General features: G+C 43.3%; 2 protein-coding genes across 3 annotated transcripts in view; one reads left to right on the plus strand and one right to left on the minus strand.

The window, feature by feature from the left end:
* Positions 1 to 5,856, plus strand: part of LOC147117333 (uncharacterized) — a 99,941-nt gene extending 94,085 nt beyond the window's left edge. For both annotated transcript variants that reach the window (XM_085987130.1, XM_085987129.1), the window contains one exon: positions 4,517 to 5,856. In XM_085987130.1, the coding sequence (XP_085843256.1) occupies positions 4,517 to 4,713 (197 nt within the window). In that variant the 3' untranslated portion in view covers positions 4,714 to 5,856. The remainder of the gene's footprint in view (positions 1 to 4,516) is intronic.
* Positions 5,857 to 13,028: 7,172 nt separating this feature from the next.
* The window catches only part of nfx1 (nuclear transcription factor, X-box binding 1), an 88,237-nt gene continuing 81,429 nt past the window's right edge, over positions 13,029 to 19,836 (minus strand). Inside the window, exons 21-24 of the mRNA XM_085988258.1 lie at positions 19,265 to 19,331; positions 17,162 to 17,307; positions 15,887 to 15,991; positions 13,029 to 13,525 (exon numbers count right to left, since the gene is read on the minus strand). Of these exons, the coding sequence (XP_085844384.1) occupies positions 13,447 to 13,525; positions 15,887 to 15,991; positions 17,162 to 17,307; positions 19,265 to 19,331 (397 nt within the window). The 3' untranslated portion in view covers positions 13,029 to 13,446. The remainder of the gene's footprint in view (positions 13,526 to 15,886; positions 15,992 to 17,161; positions 17,308 to 19,264; positions 19,332 to 19,836) is intronic.

The following is a 19,836-nucleotide window of genomic DNA, read 5'->3' on the forward strand; positions in this document are numbered from 1 at the left end:
CAAGCGACAACTGGAAAAAGCCACGCTTTGTTCCATCAACGAAAATCTCCCTTTCGTGGTCGAGTGCGATGCATCGGAGGTGGCGATCTCGGCTACCTTGAATCAAGGTGGTCGACCCGTTGCATTTCTGTCCAGAACTTTGCAGGGTAGCGAGCTCCATTATCCTCCCGTCGAGAAGGAGGCTACGGCTATCATCGAAGCAGTACGTAAATGGAGTCATTTTCTTGCTCGTCGCCATTTCACGCCTATAACCGATCAGCGCTCCGTGGCCTTTATGCTGGATAAATGGAAACGCACTAAGATGAAGAATAACAAAATACAGCTCTGGAGGATGGAATTGGCCACCTTTGGCTACACCATACATTATCGACCCGGCAAAGAGAATGTGGCCCCGGATACCCTCATGCGTGCATTCTGCTCTTCTGTGTCAACTTCGACTCTTGCGGATCTTCACACTGACTTATGCCATCGTGGTGTTACCCGTATGTTGCACTTTGTGCAATCTAAAAATCTCCCATTTTCTACGGAAGACGTGAAAAGAACATGTTCCACTTGTAGAATTTGCGCGGAATTAAAACCGCAATGCTTCCGTCTGTCGGATGGCTCGCTCATACATGCTACACAGCCTATGCAGCGACTCAGCATTGACTTTAAAGGGCCATTGCCTTCCTCAACGCGAAACACCTACTTGCTTACTATGGTGGACGAATATTCACGCTTTCCCTTTGCTTTCCCCTGTCCCAATATGCTTACTTCCACAGTGATCAAATGCCTCGATCAGGTCTTTTCCCTTTGCGGTATGGCCAATTTCATCCACTCTGATCGGGGTCCCTCCTTCATGTCAAGCGAACTCAAAAGTTATCTTTCCCAACAGGGAATCGCCACAAGTAAAACGACACCATATCATCCCATTGGTAATGGACAGGTTGAGAGATACAACGTTATCATTTGAAACACTGTTCGTCTTGCACTGAGGTCACGCAACCTACCAGACCAGCAGTGGGAAACTGTGCTCCCTGACGTGTTGCATTCCATCAGGTCTCTTCTTTCTATGTCCACCAACGTTACTCCTCACGAACGATTCTTCGGGTTCCAGCGTCGCTCCACTCATGGGACATCCCTACCATCATGGTTGGCAGCTCCCGGCCCTGTGCTGCTCTGAAGATTCGTTTGATCTTCCAAGCATGATCCCCTCGTCGACGAGGTGGAACTAACAGACGTTAATCCCACATACGCGCACGTGCGGTACCCTGATGGCCGGGAGTCCACCGTTTCACTCCGAGATCTGGCTTCCTGTCCAACCGGTCCCACGGACCCCACCGATAGAGGGATCCATAGTAATGATGCTGACACTCTGCGCTCCTTTGATGATGACGCCCTACCCAGAACATCAAGGGATCTGCCGGCTACTCTGCCGAATCAACTCAGGGAGCAGAGCGCTCCCCACGGGATGGCCACCCAAAGCCAGGACGCCGGACAATCACCAGCTACCAAGCAAGATGAAGCCAGCTCTGCGCCTGTGGGGACCCGCACCCGGAGTCACGATCTCCCTCAGATCGATCAAGGCAACATGGGCCCTGTCAACCTACCTGTACGAAGCAAGCGACCCAGGGACCAAGACACGGTCCGAGGAGACGTGCCTTCCGGCCACAAACAGAAATCGAAACGACTGCGGCTCTTCGTGGTCCGTTATATCTGCTAGAACGAAGTCGTCGGATTTCCAAAACTTTCAGGCGGGAAGAATGTCATGAATCTTACCATTCATGTAGAAATGACTCATGAGATAACACTGGGCGGCCAGCTGGTGGCGCCGTCCAAGGAAAATAAAAATACTCGGGCGTGGGCCCAGCTTGCTCAGGACGTTTTTGTAACCAGGAACTGGTGATGTAACTAGAGCTCATGGTTGTGAAACAGTTGATTAAAGCCTTGTTTTATACTCAAACCAAGTGCTTCATAGTTTTCTTACGTCACTGCTTTCCCAGCAACTTTACCTCACTCGACAAGCGAGTGTACTCCTCCCTAACCACCCTCTCGTTCCCCTTTGCCTCAGTTACCTGGCATTGCAGGAACTCCTTATAGTTACGGAAAGTTTTCTCCTGGCTTATTCTTCCCTGCTTCTCATCCCTTAGCTGCGTGCATAACCTGCTCCCTACTACAGCCTTTGCGTCTGACTGTACCTCGGACTCCCTGAGCTCCGCCTCTAACTGAGCAACCTGCTTATCTAGCAGTTGCACTTGTCTTTGTAGACAGACAAGCCATATCGCCTTTTCAATGCTGCGCCTATGCTCCTTGCCCTCCGTCCATTCTGCCACTGCGTCCACTGGACGCTCAGCATGCAACAAGCCTAGCACCCACTTCTTAGTGACGTTAACCTTCTTAAACACATATGAAGAAATCCTTTGCTCCATTTGGGATCTTTCGCCAGAAGCGCTGTCCATGACTGATTTACACTCCTTTAACCCAGGTCCTGCCGCCGGTCGCCAAGAGATGTAAGCGGTTTTTGATCCTAGCCCAATTGCTAGATGGACAGGTCGAATCGCCCCCGCCTTACGAAAGTTCTATACCCGGGAATTATTATTCAGAGTGTAAATGAAATAAGTCATGGACAGGAATGCTTCGGTGAAAAATTAAACTTGTATTTATTTGGTCTAACATACACTGGCTAAAATATGCACTACTAAACTCCACTATCCCTGTGGAGAATAAAATCCAGATTACAATCAACATGCATACAGTACAAAACTGGGGACTATAACAAGCAGTAATTCCCTTGTTGTTATGGTGGACTATAATTCCACCCCTACCAACGAATTACCTAGTTGCATAAACCCCTTCGCCTGGCTGAACCAAGCGAAGCTCCCACCCTCGGAATAGCCCAAAAGCTTCACTTCTGAGAGGCTGTGCTTACCCCCACATGCAGTCGGTTTCGATTGCTCTGCTCGTCGGCTTCTCTGGTACTTCTTGTTAGTTCGATCTTGTAGGAGCAGGGAGCGAGAGAGAGTGGTGGAAAAGAGTCTATCTTTATAGTAGTCCCTATCTTCTCCCGCCAATCTTTAAAATCCATTTGCTTCTGAGCACTCCGGTGCTTAATCTGTGATGAGTTATCCTCAGACCCATGCGTATTGGATTAATGGCCCGAAGTCTGGGACATATCTTTCGGTCTTTGTGTTGGGAAAAAAAACTGGCCCCCTTTTGGCTGGCTGAGGCCAGTGGGTTCATTGTTCTGCTTCTCTTCTGAGATGGAGGTGAGAAGTGCTTTGCATATTAGAGTGGTTTTTCTAATCAAGTTCAATGGCCCCCTTCCTTTTTTCAGGACTGTCGGGCGAACCCATACATACTGGATGACGGACAGTTCTTTTGTCACAGCCAACTGCCATGTGTTCTCTGGAGTTTTAACAAACCAGTCTTTCACGTATCTGCCCAGGGCGATCCCATAAAAGGGAAAATACCTTCAGAAAAAAATCCCATAAAGTCCACAAAAATATTCTTGACTGAGTCCATTCTTCAGAGACTTTGCGATCTCTTCAACTGTAAATATATATACATTATATTACTGTTATTTATTTGCTTTTTGATCTATTTTTAAATAGTAATCTATTGAAGAACACATCACTTCAAATCTGGGTTAAAGATCTTAATAAATTAATTATAAATTAAATATACATTATTCCACAGTAGATAAACTTGTACATCTACAAGTTTACATATGACTACAAGTGATCTTTGAGTAATTAAATTCAGCTTGAAGTCATGGATTAAAAATCTGAAGCTATGACATGAATGCCCAGAGTTTGAAAGGAGGCATAACACATATTGTTCCAGTTAACAATCTGCCTGTGGTTAAAAAAGTGTTGCAGAAAGCATGAAGTTGAAATCAGCATTAAGGTAACAGTACCCCTTTCTGTGAAACACAGAACTCCTCAAAAAAAGGAATTTATTAATTGACCATAAATCCAATTATTGCCAAAAGAAAATAGAAAATTATAAGCAGATGGGGGTGGACTAGGAGCAGTGACTAAAAGTATGGTTAAAGAGGTAAATTTTGAGGAAACTTTTGAAGGTAGAAAACAAGAGAGAAACACAAGGCAGAGGAGTTTGAGAGAATTCGAGTGTTGGGGCATGTTGACTGTAGGCTCCGCCACCAAAATGCCCCAATTTTGGAGCAGAAAGAATGGTGGAGCAGAAAGAATCTAGTGGGCCTGAGTTGATAGAACAGAGTCAGAAAGGATTGCAGCAATAGCGAGGAACGAAGTCATGGGGTAATTAGTGTAGGATTGAGTTCTGGACAAATGGAGTTTATGTACGAGAGAGATTGGTGAGGAGAGCTTTTGAAAAATCATGCTGTAAGCGTGATAAACTCAACAACAAAAGAGCTCCCCTCTGGTTTATATCTGGGCACTTATATAACATGGGTTCATACCTGAGTCAAGATATACCTGATGTGAATACACCAATTAAAATAAATTATTTTTTGTATGAATTGGTGGTTAGCAAATCCTTTTTGTTGCTCCTCTAGATTCTTGTTCTGTCCCAGGAATGCTCTGCAATTGCGATACTAATGACCACATCTGGAGAACAGATGAAGGGATCCTGCGTGATAAATCATCACTGCCCATCCAAGCTGTACACTTTGGTGATACCAAGGATGCACCATTAGAGATGGCCTTTCATACCATAGGAAAGCTCATGTGCAAAGGAAAAGGTGGGACATAGAAGATCTACCGATCGTTGTGAAGACACTGGCAACGGTCAAGCAAAGATTATTAACCTATTATATCCCTTGTTCCCAGCCAAGAGAAAAATGGAATTTAATTATATAAAAGTTTAAAAATAAAGGAAAACCCAGAGTAGACTTCAGTATTAAGTCTGTGTACATAACTTCATGAAATTTAGCTGCCACTGTGTTGAAATTTTTATATAGAATTTACAGCACAGAAACAGGCCATTCGACCCAACTGGTCTATGCTAGTGTTTATGCTCCATGCGCGCCTCCTCCCAACCCTCTTCATCTTATCCCATCAACATATCCTTCTATTCCTTTCTCCCTCATGCACTTATCTAGCTTCCCCTTTTGTTGATTTGTGTATGGACACAGTGTGATGGGTGCAGCAGTCAGCATCTTACAAAGTATTTACAGCACAGAAACTGGCCATTTGGCCCAATAGACTCATGCCGGTGTTTATGCTCCACAGGAGCCTCCTCCCATCCTTCATTTAACCCCATCAATACATTCTTCTACTCCTTTCTCCCTCACGTCCTTATCTAGCTTCCCCTTAAATGCATCTATGCTAGTCGTCTCAACTACTACTTGTGGGTAGCAAGTTCCACTTTCTAACCACTTGTCCCTCTAGTCACTTATTTCTCTTTACTTTGGACTGATGCCAAAGCATTTCAGTGAAAGTCATGTATTTATTTCATTGGTGCTGAGGATGTTCGCGGTCTTTTACTTTTTAAACACGGCCTGTTACACGGAGAGAGAGAAGCTGAGAGGGAGCAGCAGAACAATGACCATGAAGGAAAATATGGGCTGGGTTGCCGATCAACAGGTTTGATAACAAAATGTTAAAAGTTGCCAGCTACTTGAACACTCTAACTCTCTTATAGGTTATGTGCAGCATATATGTTTATGTCTAGTTTTTATGTTGGCTGTGACTATCAATACCCTGCAGGTTTCACACAAAAGTATTAAAAATGTGATGTGCACCAATGAGATTCAGCAATGCAGAGAATATAATTGTTGTTTTACTCTTCAGCTATGAGTGTGGAGATGTACCGTCAAGTATTACACTGGTAGCTCCAGATCAAGTATTACACTGGTAGCTCCAGATCCTGCCTTCGGAATCATGCCAAACTTGGTAGAAGCAACAAGATTTGAAGATTTTGTACCAACCATAAATAACAATTAATCAGAATCTCTCAGTACAGAAAGAGGTCATTTGGCCCATTGTGCCTGTGCTAGTCCTCTGAAAGAACTATCAAATTAGTCCCACTCAAAAGCAGTGGCAGCGGCGAGAGGATAAAGATAGCGACCAGAGAGCGGACCCGAATTAAAGCAGCGGCAGTGGGGAGAGGATAAAGAGCGGCCCCAAATTAAAACAGCGGTAGTGGGGAGAGGATAAAGAGCGGCCTGAGAACGAACCTGAATTAAAGCAGCGGCATCAATTGAATAAAATCTTAATTAATTAATAAATAAAACAAGGTTAGAGATGGCAGGGCAGGTGGTGTGTCGTAACTGCAGCATGTGGGAGTTTGTGGAGAGCATCACGATCCCGAGCAGCCACATCTGCAGTAAGTGTCTACAACTCGAGGAACTTCGGCTCAGAATTGTTGAGCTGGAGTACGAGCTGCAGACATTGCGATGCATCTGGTGGGGGGGGGGGGGGGGGGAAAGTTACCTGGACACTTTGTTCCAGGAGGCAGTCACATCCTTTAGGTTAAGTAGTACTTTAGAGTTCGTCAGTGGTCAGGGACAGGAGGGTGTGAGTGCGAGTCAGGAAGGTATGGGGACCCAGGATGTAGTGATGGAGGAGCCTCAGCCCTTGACCTTGTCCAACAGGTACGAGGTATTTTCTACCTATATGGATGAGGAAAAGGACTGCAGGGAGGATGGGCAAACTGACCATGGCATCTTGGTACAGGGGGCCATCCAAGTTGGGGGGGGGGGGGGGGGGGAGAAGGAAGGAATGTGGTAGTAGTAGGGGACAGTATAGTCAGGGGGATACTGTTCTCTGCAGCCGCAAAAGAGAGTTCCGAAGGCTGTGTTGCTTGCCCGATGCCAGGGTTAAGGATATCTCCTCGCGGCTGGAGAAGAACTTGGAGTGGGAGGGGGAGGATCCAGTTGTCATGGTCCATGTAGGAACCAACGACATAGGTAGAACTAAGAATGAGGTTCTGCTGAGGGAGCTAGGGTCTAAATTAATAAGCAGAACCACAAGGGTAATAATCTCTGGATTACTACTTGAGCCACGCGCAAATTGGCATAGGGTCAAGCAGATCAAAGAGTTAAATGCGTGGCTCAAAGAGTGGTGTGGGAAAAAGGGGTTTCAATTCATGGGGGCACTGGCACCAGTACTGGGGAAAGAGGGAGCTGTTCCATCAGGACAGGCTCCACTTAAACCAGGCTGGGACCAGTGTCCTGGCAAATCGAATAACTAGGGCTGTTGATAAGGCTTTAAACTAAAAAAAGGGGGTGGGGGGGAGAAAAGAGGGGTCAGGTGAGGGGAAATTTAGAAATCTAAAGAGAAAGGTCAAGGCAATAGAGCAGTGTAGCGATTTGGGTTAAAATAAACAGTGTGACAGGAAGGAACAGAGAGTTTAATGGTAGCAGTGCAGCAGAGAATAAGGTCAAAGCAGGGAATAATAGTAAAACATTTAAAATTAAAGGCTCTTTATCTGAACGCACGAAGCATTCGGAACAAGATAGACGAACTAGTGGCACAAATAGAGATAAATGGGTTTGATCTACTAGCCATTACAGAGACATGGTTGCAAGGTGGCCAAGGTTGGGAACTAAATGTTCCAGGGTACTTGACATTTTGTAAAGACAGGCAGAATGGAAAAGGAGGGGGGAGTAACCCTGATAATAAAGGATGACATAAAGACAGTAGCGAGAAAGATCAGGAAGTAGAATCAGTATGGGTGGAGATAAGGAATAATAAGGGGCAGAAAACACTGGTAGGAGTAGTATATAGACCCCCTAATGTTGGACAGAATATTAATCAAGAAATAGTAGGAGCTTGCAACAAAGGTATTGCAATAATCTTGGGGGACTTTAATCTTCATATAGACTGGACAAATCAAATTGGCAAAGGTAGTCTGGAGGATGAGTTCATGGAATGTATTTGGGACAGTTTTCAAGAACAATATGTCATGGAACCAACCAGGGAACAGGCTATTTTAGGTCTTGTATTGTGTAATGCGACAGGGTTAATTAGCAATCTCATAGTAAAGGATCCTCTGGGGCAGAGTGATCATAAGATGATAGAATTTCACATACATTTTGAGAGTGACTTGCCTAAGTCCGAAACTAGAGTCTTAAACTTAAATAAAGCCAGTTACATAAGTATGAGGGGCAAGTTGGCTAAGGTAGATTGGAAAATAGATTAAAAGGTATGGCAGTAGATGAGCAGTGTCTAACATTTAAAGAAATATTTCATCATTCTCATCAAAAATACATTCCATAAACTCCACAGGAAAAGTGATCCAACCGTGGCTAACTAAAGACGTTAAGGATAGCATTAGATTGAAAGAAGAAGCTTATAATGTTGCAAAGAATAATAGTAAGCCTGAGGATTGGGAGAGTTTCAGAAGCCAGCAAAGGTTGACCAGAAAATCAATAAAAAGGGAAAAAATAGAATGAGAGAAAACTAGCAAGAAATAGTTTCTACAAGTATGTAAAAAGGAAAAGAGTAGCAAAAGTAAACATTGGTCCCTTAGAGGCTGAGACAGGAGAAATTATTATGGGGAATAAGGAAATGGCAGAAATGTTAAACAAATATTTTGTATCTGTCTTCACAGTAGAAGACACAAAAAGCATACCAAAAATGGTGGGGAACCAAGGGTCTACTGAGGGTGAGGAACTTAATGTAATTAATGTAAGTAGAGAAAAAGTACTAGAGAAACTAAGAGGACTAAAAGCCGACAAATCCCCTGGACCTGACGGCCTACATCCTAGGGTTCTAAAAGAGGTGGTTGAAGAGATAATGGATGCATTGGTTTTGATCTTCCAAAATTCCCTAGATTCTAGAATGGTCCCAGCGGATTGGAAGGTCGCAAATGTAACACCGCTATTCAAGAAAGGAGGGAGAGAAAACGGGGAACTACAGGCCAGTTAGCCTGACATCAGTTGTCGGAAAAATGCTGGAATCCATTGTTAAGGAAGTGGTATCAAGTCACTTAAAAACCATAACATGATTAGGCAGAGTCTACATGGTTTTATGAAAGGGAAATCATGTTTGACAAATTTGAGGTTTTTTTTGAGGATGTAACTAAGGGTAGATAAAGGGGAATCAGTGGATGTAGTATATTTGGATTTCCAAAAGGCATTCGATATGGTGCCACATAAAAGGTTATTACACAAGGTAAGGGCTCATGGGGTTGGGGGTAATATAGTAGCATGGATAGAGGATTGGTTAACGGACAGAAAACAGTAGGGATAAACAGATCTTTTTCAGGTTGGCAGGCTGGATCTAGTGGGGTAACGCAAGGATCTGTGTTGGGGCCTCAGCTATTTACAATCTATATTAATGGCCTAGATGAAGGGATGTATCCAAGAGTAATGTACCCAAGTTTGCTGATGATACAAAGCTAGGTGGGACAGTAAGCTGTGAGAACACAAAGGGCTGGATTTTACCAGCCCTGAGGTGGGTTTGGAGGCAGGACTGCTGGGAAAGTCAAAAAGAATGGGAGCGGGTCCCGAACCTGCTCCCAACCCGCCTCCAACCAATCTTCCCGGGAGTCGGGTCCCCGATTTGCACAGAGACCCGACTCCTAGCGGCGGAAGAGGATTATAGCTACTTAACAGCTAGTTAAGAGGCAGTTAAGAGGCTTTTTCCAATTTTTAGACCCCGCCAGGGTAAGTGAAGCGTGTTGTGGGTCTGTTGTTATGTTGGTGTATAGATGACAACTGCAGGAGTGGTGTGAAGGATGCAATGGGACACTGGTAAGTATCAGAGGTAAGGAAATGTTGGGAAAGTAATTTTTAATGTGTTTAGATTTTTCTGTAGTTGACGAGCTTTGAAGTGTTTGTGTGGCCTCACCTCAAATGGGAGAAGTGACAGATCACTTCTGTACCCTCACCTGCAGCTGCCATCAGTTTCATCCTAAGGAGAGTGTCACTGGAGATCCTGGGAGCAAGGGCTCACCTGTGTAGTGATTGTCAGTGTTTGACAGCACCGCAATGCTGTCAAACACTGCCAAAAATTTATGTTTCATGTGCCTTTAAGAAAACCGGCAGATGAAGCGTCATCAACTGACGTCATCTGACACTGGCTTTCCCTTAATTGGCCAGAAAGCCCGTAGGGCGGCCTTACCAAGGCCAATCAGGGGAAAATAGCGTCTGTGTCGGACGTCACTGGGGGCGGGACTAGAACCAGGAAGGCAGCAGTCCCGCCCCAACACGTCTCGGTGATTAAAATCGAGCCCAAAGAGTCTGCAAAGGGATATAGATAGACTAAGTGCGTGGGCAGTAAGGTGGCAGATGGAGTATAATGTAGGGAAATGTGAGGTTATTCACTTTGGTCGGAAGAATAGAAAACAGAATACTTTTTAAATGGTGAGAAACTTTCAAATGTTGGTGTTCAGAGAGATTTGGGTGTTCTCGTGCAAGAAACACAGAAAGCTAGCATGCAGGTACAGCAAGCAATAAAGAAGGCAAATGGCATGTTGGCCTTTATTGCAAGGGGGTTGGAGTATAAGAGTAAGGAAGTCTTGCTACAATTGTACAGGGCCTTGGCGAGACCACACCTGGAGTGCTGTGCACAGTTTTGGTCTCCTTATCTAAGGAAGAATATACTTGCCTTGGAGGCGGTGCAGCGAAGGTTCACTAGATTGATTCCTGAGATGAGAGGGCTGTCCTATGATGAGAGATTGTGTAGAATGGGCCTATACGCTGGAGTTTAGAAGAATGAGAGGTGATCTCATTGAAACATACAAGATTCTGAAGGGGATTGACGGTAGATGCTGAGAGGTTGTTTCCCCTGGCTGGAGTGTCTAGAACTAGGGGGCATAGTCTCAGGATAAGGGGTAGGCCATTTAAGACTGAGATGAGGAGGAATTTCTTCACTCAGAGGGGTTGTGAATCTTTGGAATTCTCTGTCCCAGAGGGCTGTGAATGCCGAGTCTGAGAGTATATTTAAGGTGGAGATAGATTGATTTTTGGACTTTAGGGGAATCAAAGGATATGTAGATCGGGCAGGAAAGTGGAGTTGAGGTCGCCGATCAGCCATGATCTTATTGAATGGTGGAACAGGCTCGAGGGGCCGTATGGACTACTCCTGCTCCTATTTCTGATGTTCTTTCCCTATAGCCCTGCAAGTTTTTCCTTTAAGTATTTTATCCAATTCCCTTTTGAAAGTTACTATTGAATCTGCCTCCACCACCCTTTCAGGCAATGCATTCCAGATCATAACAACTCACTCCATAAAATAATTCTCATCTCCCCTCTGGTTCTTTTGCCAACTATTTTAAATCTGTGTCCTCTGGTTACCGACCCTCCTTGCAGTGGAAAGTTTCTTATTTATTCTATCAAAACCCATTATAATTTTAAACACCTGTATTAAATCTTCCCTTAACCTTCTCCGAGAACAATCCCAGCTTCTCCAGTCACTCCACATAACTGAAGTCCCTCATGCCTGGTACTATTGTAGTAAATCTCCTCCACACCCTCGGAGGCCTTGACATCCTTCCTAAAGTGTGGTGCCTAGAATTGGACACAGTACTCCAGCTGAGGCCTAACCATCGATTTATAAAGGTTTAGTATAACTTACTTTCTTTTGTATTTTCTGCCTCTATTTATAAAGACAAGGATCACATATGCTTTTTTAATAGCCTTCTCAACTTGTCCTGCCACCTTCAAAGATTTGTGCATGTGAACCCCCAGGTCTTTGTCCCTGTATCACTTTTAAAACTGTACCATATAGTTTATATTGCCTCTCCTCATTCTTCCAAAATGCATCACTTCACACATTTTTGCATTAAATTTCATCTGCCCATTTCACCAGTCTATTACTATCCTCCTCACTGTTTAGTACATTTCCAAATTTTCAGTCATCTGCAAACTTTGAAATTATGCCCATATACTGGTCCAGGTCATTAATATACATCAAAAGAGCAGTGGTCTGAATACCAACCCCTGGGGAACACCACTATATACTTCCCTCTAGTCTGATAAACAACCGTTCACCACTACGCTCTGCTTTCTGTCCCGTAGCCAATTTTGTATCCATGCTGCCACTGCCCCTTCAATCTCATGGGCTTCAATTTTGCTAACAAGTCTATTATATGGCATTTTATCAAATGCCTTTTGAATATATATATTAAATATATATTTCTGTTACTTCATCAAAGGACTCAATTCAAGTTTGTCAGCCATGATTTGCCACTAACAAATCCATGCTGGCTGTCATTTCTTAACCCATATTTTTCCAAATGACAATTTTGTCTTGGATTATTGTCTCAAAAGTTCCCCACCACCGACGTTAGGGTGATTGGCCTGCAGTTGCCAGGTTTATCCCCCTCTCCTTTTTTGAATGTCTAGATGTAATCTATATGAAACTTTAATTGAATTGGTTGAAGTATGTGCCTTACTGTTCCACTCATGCAGTCTCAGCTCTTAACTGGGTTGACTGGGCATAAGCCAAGCAGGAGCAGTATTTCCTTTGAACAATTTTGTCTCGGATTACGGTCTCCAAAAGTTTCCCCACCACTGATGTTAGGCTGACCGACCAGGTTTATCCCTCTGCCCTTTTTCTGAACAGAGGTGTAACATTTGCAACCCTTCCGTCCTCTGGCATAGGCAGGGACAGGTCTATCAATTGGTCTCATGTTGGTGGTGGGGAAAGCTATCAATAGTTCCTGTCCCATTGCTACCCAGAAACATCAGTTGCAATGACACAGATGGGACCTCAGGTGTAGACAAGGTTAGGCTCATTCCCACAGCTGAATAGCTTGCTGATATTCACTAAGATCACACATTAATCTATTAGAGATCTGCCATATTCTGCAGAACAATACTCGAGTATATATAAAAAGCTTCAGGAAGGGGCTAGCGGAAAAAAATCAAATCCAAAAGGGATCATTATATTATCGATTGTCTCAGCAAAGGCTCTCAGCTGGGCTTCTTTAATCAGTCACCGAGATGGCAATTAAAAAAAAACGTAACAAATGGGGAAGGGAGGAAGACAGGGTGTTCACGTAAAGAGTCAATCTAGTGTTCTAACTGCTTGCAACTAATCTTATTCTCATGACTATGCTTCCAAAGAAGGTTCATTCACACACAGCTAACATTGAAAGACAGCATAACCCGTATCTGCTGAGATTTATTTAATCTTTATTGAGTGCACTTATTACACAGCCACCTTTAACATTATGACGCTGAAGCGGATTTCTTTCAAAAACGTAAACCAAGGGAAAATCAATGTTAACCCTTTGTTCAGCACTGCCTAAAGCAGCAACACAATAGCTGATAGAAATGTACGGTATACATAATTCGGCCGACAGGTTTTGCTGTTTTCATTTTTATGTTTATCTCATGCGACAGTGATATCCTACAGCAGAGACTAGCATCTCACTTTGTTATGCAGTGAATTGAAGTTTATAGATCGACAAAATTGTACCTCCCTATAAATCTTCACTGACTCTTTTCTGTTCACTATTGATTGGGTTACTTTTTGCCCCCTCTATTTCTAGAGATGTGTGATCCAAACTCCAAATGTAACAAGTGCTCGTCTAGTCCTGTACGTCAAAGTAATCAATGATTGGTTCTTCCTTGAATGGCTTTTGCAGGGCGACTGTTCCATTGTCAATCCTGAAAGGTTACAGAAAATTATTTTAATTTGTGCATTTTCCAGTCAGCAATGAACACATCACAATATGTAAGCTTGACCTGCTTCTGCATCACATATTACATAATGGGATGGAATTACATGTTGAAAGCTTGAACAATATTTTTATTACTCTGCATTTAGCTAAACACTAAATTTTTTTTGCTGGAATTTAGTTGCAAGATTGAATCTGGAAATGGAGGGGAAAAAGTATCAAGACATATCGCATGTTGTAGTATATATTTTGTTGTAATTTCAATATACATGTGGATACATTTATAAAACTGGACATATTTAAAAATACACTTTCGTTTTTAATTATTTTGAGATATGCTACACGGATTGAGAATGCCATATAGTTGTTGTCTTTCATGAACCAGGTTGCTTCTGAATTGAGCTTTGAATCAGCAAAATTCACAATTTCAATTAGCATGGAATTCTAAATAGCTGAAAATATGTAGCTGTCAAGTCAGTTCAGTAAAATACACTGACAAGCCTAATGGCACATTTGGCAAGGACAGGTTTCCATCACTACCTATCAATCCTGCAGCAGAGGTTTCAAATCCAGCCCAGAAAATGGGAGGTCTGCACTGCTGGGAAGTGTGTCTTTTTAAAAATAATCTTGGGATATGAACATCGCTGGCAAGGCTGGCATTTATTGCCCACCCATAGTTGCACAGCACTTGCTTGGCCACTTCAGAGGGCAGTTAAGAGTCAATCACATTGGGGTGGGACTGGAGTCATAGGCCAGGAAGGCAGACTTGCTTCCCTAAAGGACACTAGTGAACCAGTTGGGTTTTTCCATTAATCCAACAGTTTTACAGTCACTTTACAGATACCAGCTTCTTAAAACTGAATCCAAATTCTCAAACTGCTATGCTTTGATTTGAACTCTCATTCACTGGATTAGTAGTCTAGGTCTCTGAACTAGTATAGTAACAGTGCGTGTCACTATACTCATGAACCCAAGATGTTACAAGAGATCTCTAAATTAAATGTAAAGTAGCAAGAACCAAGATTTGGTCAAACACCACTGAATGAATTCTTCAACATGGAGGGTGGTCCAGAAGAGGTTAATGACTCAGACCAAAGATTGAGGATCTCAAGAGTCCTCTACTACATTCAGTGATCCCAGTCACCACAGGATCCTCCGAAGTAGAGGTCTGAGCCCCTAGAGAAGTGTACAAAAGATGATTATTACAGTTTTGGTCCCCTTATTTAAGGAGGGATATACTTGCATTGGAGGCAGTTCAGAGAAGGTTCACTAGGTTGATACCTGGAATGGAAGTGTTGTCTTATGAGGAAAAATTGAGTAGGTTCAGACTATACTCATTGGAGTTTAGAAGAATGAGAGGTGATCTTATTGAAATATTTAAGATTGAGGGGGTTGGACAGGGTAGGTGCTGAGAGGATGTTTCCCCTCGTGGGGGAATCTAGAACGAGGGGACACAGTCTCAGAATAAGAGGTCGCCCATTTAAGACGGAGATGAGGAGGAATTTCTTCTCTCAGAGGGGTGTGAATCTTTGGAATTCTTTACCCCAGAGAGCTGTGGAAGCTGAGTCATTGAATACATTCAAGGCTGAGATAGACAGATTTGTGAGCAACAGGGGAGTCAAGGGTTATGGGGGAGTGGGCAGGAAAGTGGAGTTGAGACCAAAATTGGATCAGCCATGATCTCATTAAATGGTGGAGCAGGCTCGAGCAGCTGAACGGCCTGCTCCTGCTCCTATTTCTTATCCTAAACCCAACCTAATAGATCAAGCGAGCTGGTGAGAAACTAATAGGTGCAGGGCATCAGTCTGAACAATCACGTCAGATCTTGCACGACTGCATTTAGAAGGAAGCATTTCTCCTTCAACAGTAAAGGGAGAGCTCTTCCTTATGAATGCAGCAGTGCAGGTGTTTTATGCGATCGGTATTGTGCCATGATTTGGATCGGGAAGATGGGGACAGGTTGACAAAGGTCTTCAACCAGGTTGTTGCAATCTGTACAGTTTGGGTGTTGATCAGCCTTGAGTTGGCTCTTGGCTATCAACACTGGATGGATGTTACATTGTCTCCCCTGATGCAGTAGGGCCTGGCCTGCCATCACCGACTTTTCTTTTTAGCATCAGTGCCACCTGTATATGAAGCAGTTGTTGGAAATGCCTTGGAGAAATCACCTCTCCATGATTCATCTCTGGTTCAAGTCCAGTAATGCGCAGAGGTTGCCAAAAGAAGAATATACTATTTTACATAGTTAAAGTTTATTTTGTTAAAGATTTAGCTTGATTTTGCACACAAGAATTCTTTCCTGTGAAATCACAGTTGCCAGACTGAAGTTGGTGCTCATCATGGTACTTACTTAAGTGCCTGTTGCCTGTAGTGGGCGATTGGTGGTGGTGGTCTTGTTGCCATCTCTCTTTCAATCAATGAATTCAATGAAGCATTTGGACATACTGATTTTCCTCTGGGAAGTAAAGTGATTTATTGAAATAGTCTAATTAGATAAAGAAAGCTACAACACAAGTCAAGATCAAACTCTGCTTTTTAGCATAAAATATAACCAGGTACAGAACTGCAGTCCCTTTCATATGGATTACCAGACTGAAAGAACCCATCTGGGTGTAACTGAATAAAATTAATTCAAGTGGCTACTTTTCCAATTCCACTCTGTGTGACAGGTCCAGCACACATAAGGGAGACAACATTAGCATTAAGCTTTAGACTGTCCTTGTGGCCGTGCCATCTGTTGCCTAGGCCCTAAGCTCTGGAATTCCCTGCCTAAACCTGTCCACCTCGCTACCTCCTTTAAGACTCTCCTTAAAACCTACCTCTTGCCCTAATTTATCCTTATGTGGATAGGTGTCAAATTTTGTGTCTTAAAATACTCCTAGGCACTATATAAATACAAGTTGTTGCTGTTGTCAGCATCGCCACAATTATTTCTTAGCCCCCAGGCTTTATGCTTTTTAAAATCTACCACCTGTATCTCAAACACACTCAAGAAATCTGCTGCCTTTGGGACTCGCGCTGTTCTGCTTCTCCCAGACTGTGAAAATTAAAGTCCCCCATTATAACCACTCTCCTTTTTCCAATAAGTTTCTCGGATCTCTCTATTTATGCAGCCCGCTACTTCATCACTGCTATCAGGAGATCTGTAGACAACTCCAACTTGATATCCAAGTTGTGGACAGCAAGGTCCCTCAAACAGCAATGAAATAAATAACCAGTTAATCTGTTGTTGCAGTTAACAATGTGCCTCAGTCCCAACTTCAAAAAAGAGTTCCTTCTATACCCATGTGACATTTTTCCATTTCCAACAGCAATCTTCTTGTGGCCTCAGTGTGATTGCCAATCACTGCTGAATTAGGGATAGTTTTCTGCTGTGGGTCTATGCCCAGTAGCCAAAACTCATTTCATATAGAATCCTTACAGTTACCAGACAAATGCAAGCTGAATTTTCCCTCGAAGTAAAGATAAATATCCTTTCCACTGAGCTAGCTGGTCCCCTGTGCATCAAGCAAATATGAACAGTGGAAAAATAAATTCTGATCCTGTGTGTGTGTCAGGAAGGTGGGAAAGAGAAGTTAAAAAAAAATGTAATTTTAAAGCCAGCTTTAGCATCCTTAACACTCACTTCACAGCAGTGATAACAACATTTCGCTTGGGCTCACTGTCATAGCTGACACTTTCAACACCATAGACCTCAGCCAGCTCATGAATGATCCTGCGGTGCTCCCGGTTCATAGGGGGATAGCAACGGCTTTTCTTCTGCTGTTTGCCCTGGATAAAAAAGGGAACCATTTATTATTTCCAAATAAAAAAAAGTTAGTGCTGACCTGTATTTAATTATCTTTACTGTTGTACTTTAACATGGTAACATTTTCAATTGGTCAGGGGAGGATAGAAATATTGCTGCAGTTTTCAATAGATTAACGACCACAATTCTGTAAGTTATTATCTCTGCCTGTCATATAACATTACCTCATTGAAAGGGCAGCAAGGCAACCCATTCTCAAGCCTTCACCAATGGGGTTTTGCAGGGGCCAATAGGATATAGATTACAGTGGTCTTGTCCCATTTTCTCTCTCTCTCAAGGAAAGTACTTGATCTCCTCTTGGAGCTTGCCCCAGGTGGCTAGGAAGGAACAGGATCGCCCTGGATACTTTAGGCGCTAAGGAGCCTCCGAGGTGGCCAAGATGGGGTCTTAAACGTAAACACCGACTTAGCCCGCGTTTAGCACAGGGCAGCATCTTGGTAAAAGAGTTGAAGCTTGCGCTAGGAAGCCATCTGGAGGATCGTCAAGGAGCTGATTGCCACTTAAATTGCCCACTGGCGCTCATTATGGAGGCTGCGTGGCATTTTGGTGGCTAGTGCTTGACCTAATGCTCTCTCCTAACAGCTACCAGCTGATTGGGAGTAAACAAGCCATTGCAGAGGATTTCGAGCGCTACTTAAAGTTATATCACCATTTACTGTTCACTTGCTGCTGGAGGTTTGAAGAGGACTTTTGAAACACATCGGGAGACTTTCTGGGACAGTTTGTCAAGACTTCAACACAACATTTATTCTGGAAATTCTGAGGACTTCACCTAAAGAGTGCTGTGCTACTCTGCCTTATTGGACACTTTATAGGATTCAACAGGAGAAAAGGAGTGCTTGGTCATCGACATGTTGCTAGGGGTCTCCCTTGGTCTGCAGGAGGAGTGGGAGGAGGACAGGAGGCCAAGCAGAACAGCACCAGCTGCTGCAGGAGGGACAGGAGAGGAGGTGGGCTCCTTCCCCCCTGCGGGTACAGGAAATCCCTCCTCCACAAGGACCTCCAGTGCCACGTCAGAGAACATGTGCGCCCTCTCAATCGGTCCCTGAGCCATCCTGAAACATGTTGTGTCATCCAGTACACTCCACACCTTCAGTTGAAGTGGTTGAGTGGAGCCCACATGTACTGCTCCATGAAAATTGCTGATCAGTGCTTGAGTGCTAAACCTGCAGGTGTCTCTGTTTTAGCATCTCCAGGCAAGTTCAAATTATGGTAATCAGCACTTAGGACCAAAATTGTGTGCTAAAACCAGGCTTTCAAACAGGCGTGTCTTATTAGCACAGCCCCCATTTAGTACCTGTTTTCACCCTTTCACCAAAATAACCGTAGTTTAAAAACTAAGCCACAAGGCAAGAACTTGTGTCTTACCACTTCATAGTACGGCACAGTACTGCACCCATTTTATGAATTTTTCTGGTACTTATTTTAGGAATATGTAAGGTGGTTATTGCAGTCTCTGTTACTTTTATCAACACTACTTTAACATTTAACGTCTGAATATCTGCTCGTCTTTACATTAGGTTTTAATGACATAGAATGTTCAGGAAGACAATTAAAAAAAAAAGTGCAATAACCCCAACTTGTGGTAGAAATCTCCAGTGGAGGGATTCTACCCCATGTAAAGCCACCATAACTTTTTCTCATCTTTTAAATGTCAACTGCCATTCTGATTCTGAGCTAATGGGTACAAGGGAAGAAGGGCATATTATCACTAAACTTGACAGCATATCTCATCGCCCTGCTGGGTGACTATTTCCAATCGTTGAACAACACTGATAAGATTTTCCTGCGTTTGGGTCTGCCCCAGACGACCATCAATCACTGCATTCTTTCGGTCCTTTGTATACAGACCCGTCAGACAGGACCATGGGTTTGAGGGTAGGATAATAATAAAAATGTTTTATTAACTGCAGCACTAACCTTATTGACAGCTTCCACAAGAGTTTTAATTTCTTCTTCCACTTCAGTTACAAACTTCAGATCTTTCCTTCAGGTCAGGAATAAAGGAAAACAAACACACATGTGACTTACTGCATCAAGTCTCAGAAAACTGACATGCTAATGCATACAAAATACATAGTGAGAGAAATATCCTGAGACAAGGGAGTGAGACACAGGAGTATTGAGCTTAGTACATAGCGAGAGATTGGTGACAGATAGGTGGTATATGTGACCAACACTGAGGTAGACAGACAGACTAAAGGGTAGAGATATAATACATAGTGAGAGAAAGGGGCGGGTTGAGGGATACACACAGATAGAGCGCGCCTAAGGTGCAAAGGTATAGTACATATTAAGACATAAATTAATCAAGTCAAATTTCCAGGGGATGGAATATCCAGATGGATTTAGTGGTTTGAAAATTATTTAATTATGTATAATATTCCCATCAGCTAGAGCACATTTCTGCTCTTCATTTTTGATCACTCCAAATGGATTCATTTTTATAGCTGTTCACCATTTCATATTAATCCCTGACTATGTGGGCAGGA

The sequence above is a fragment of the Somniosus microcephalus genome, chromosome 5, assembly GCF_052327205.1.
Source record: "Somniosus microcephalus isolate GS21.2 chromosome 5, FLI_Smic_1.0, whole genome shotgun sequence".
Taxonomy (NCBI): Eukaryota; Metazoa; Chordata; class Chondrichthyes; order Squaliformes; family Somniosidae; genus Somniosus; species Somniosus microcephalus.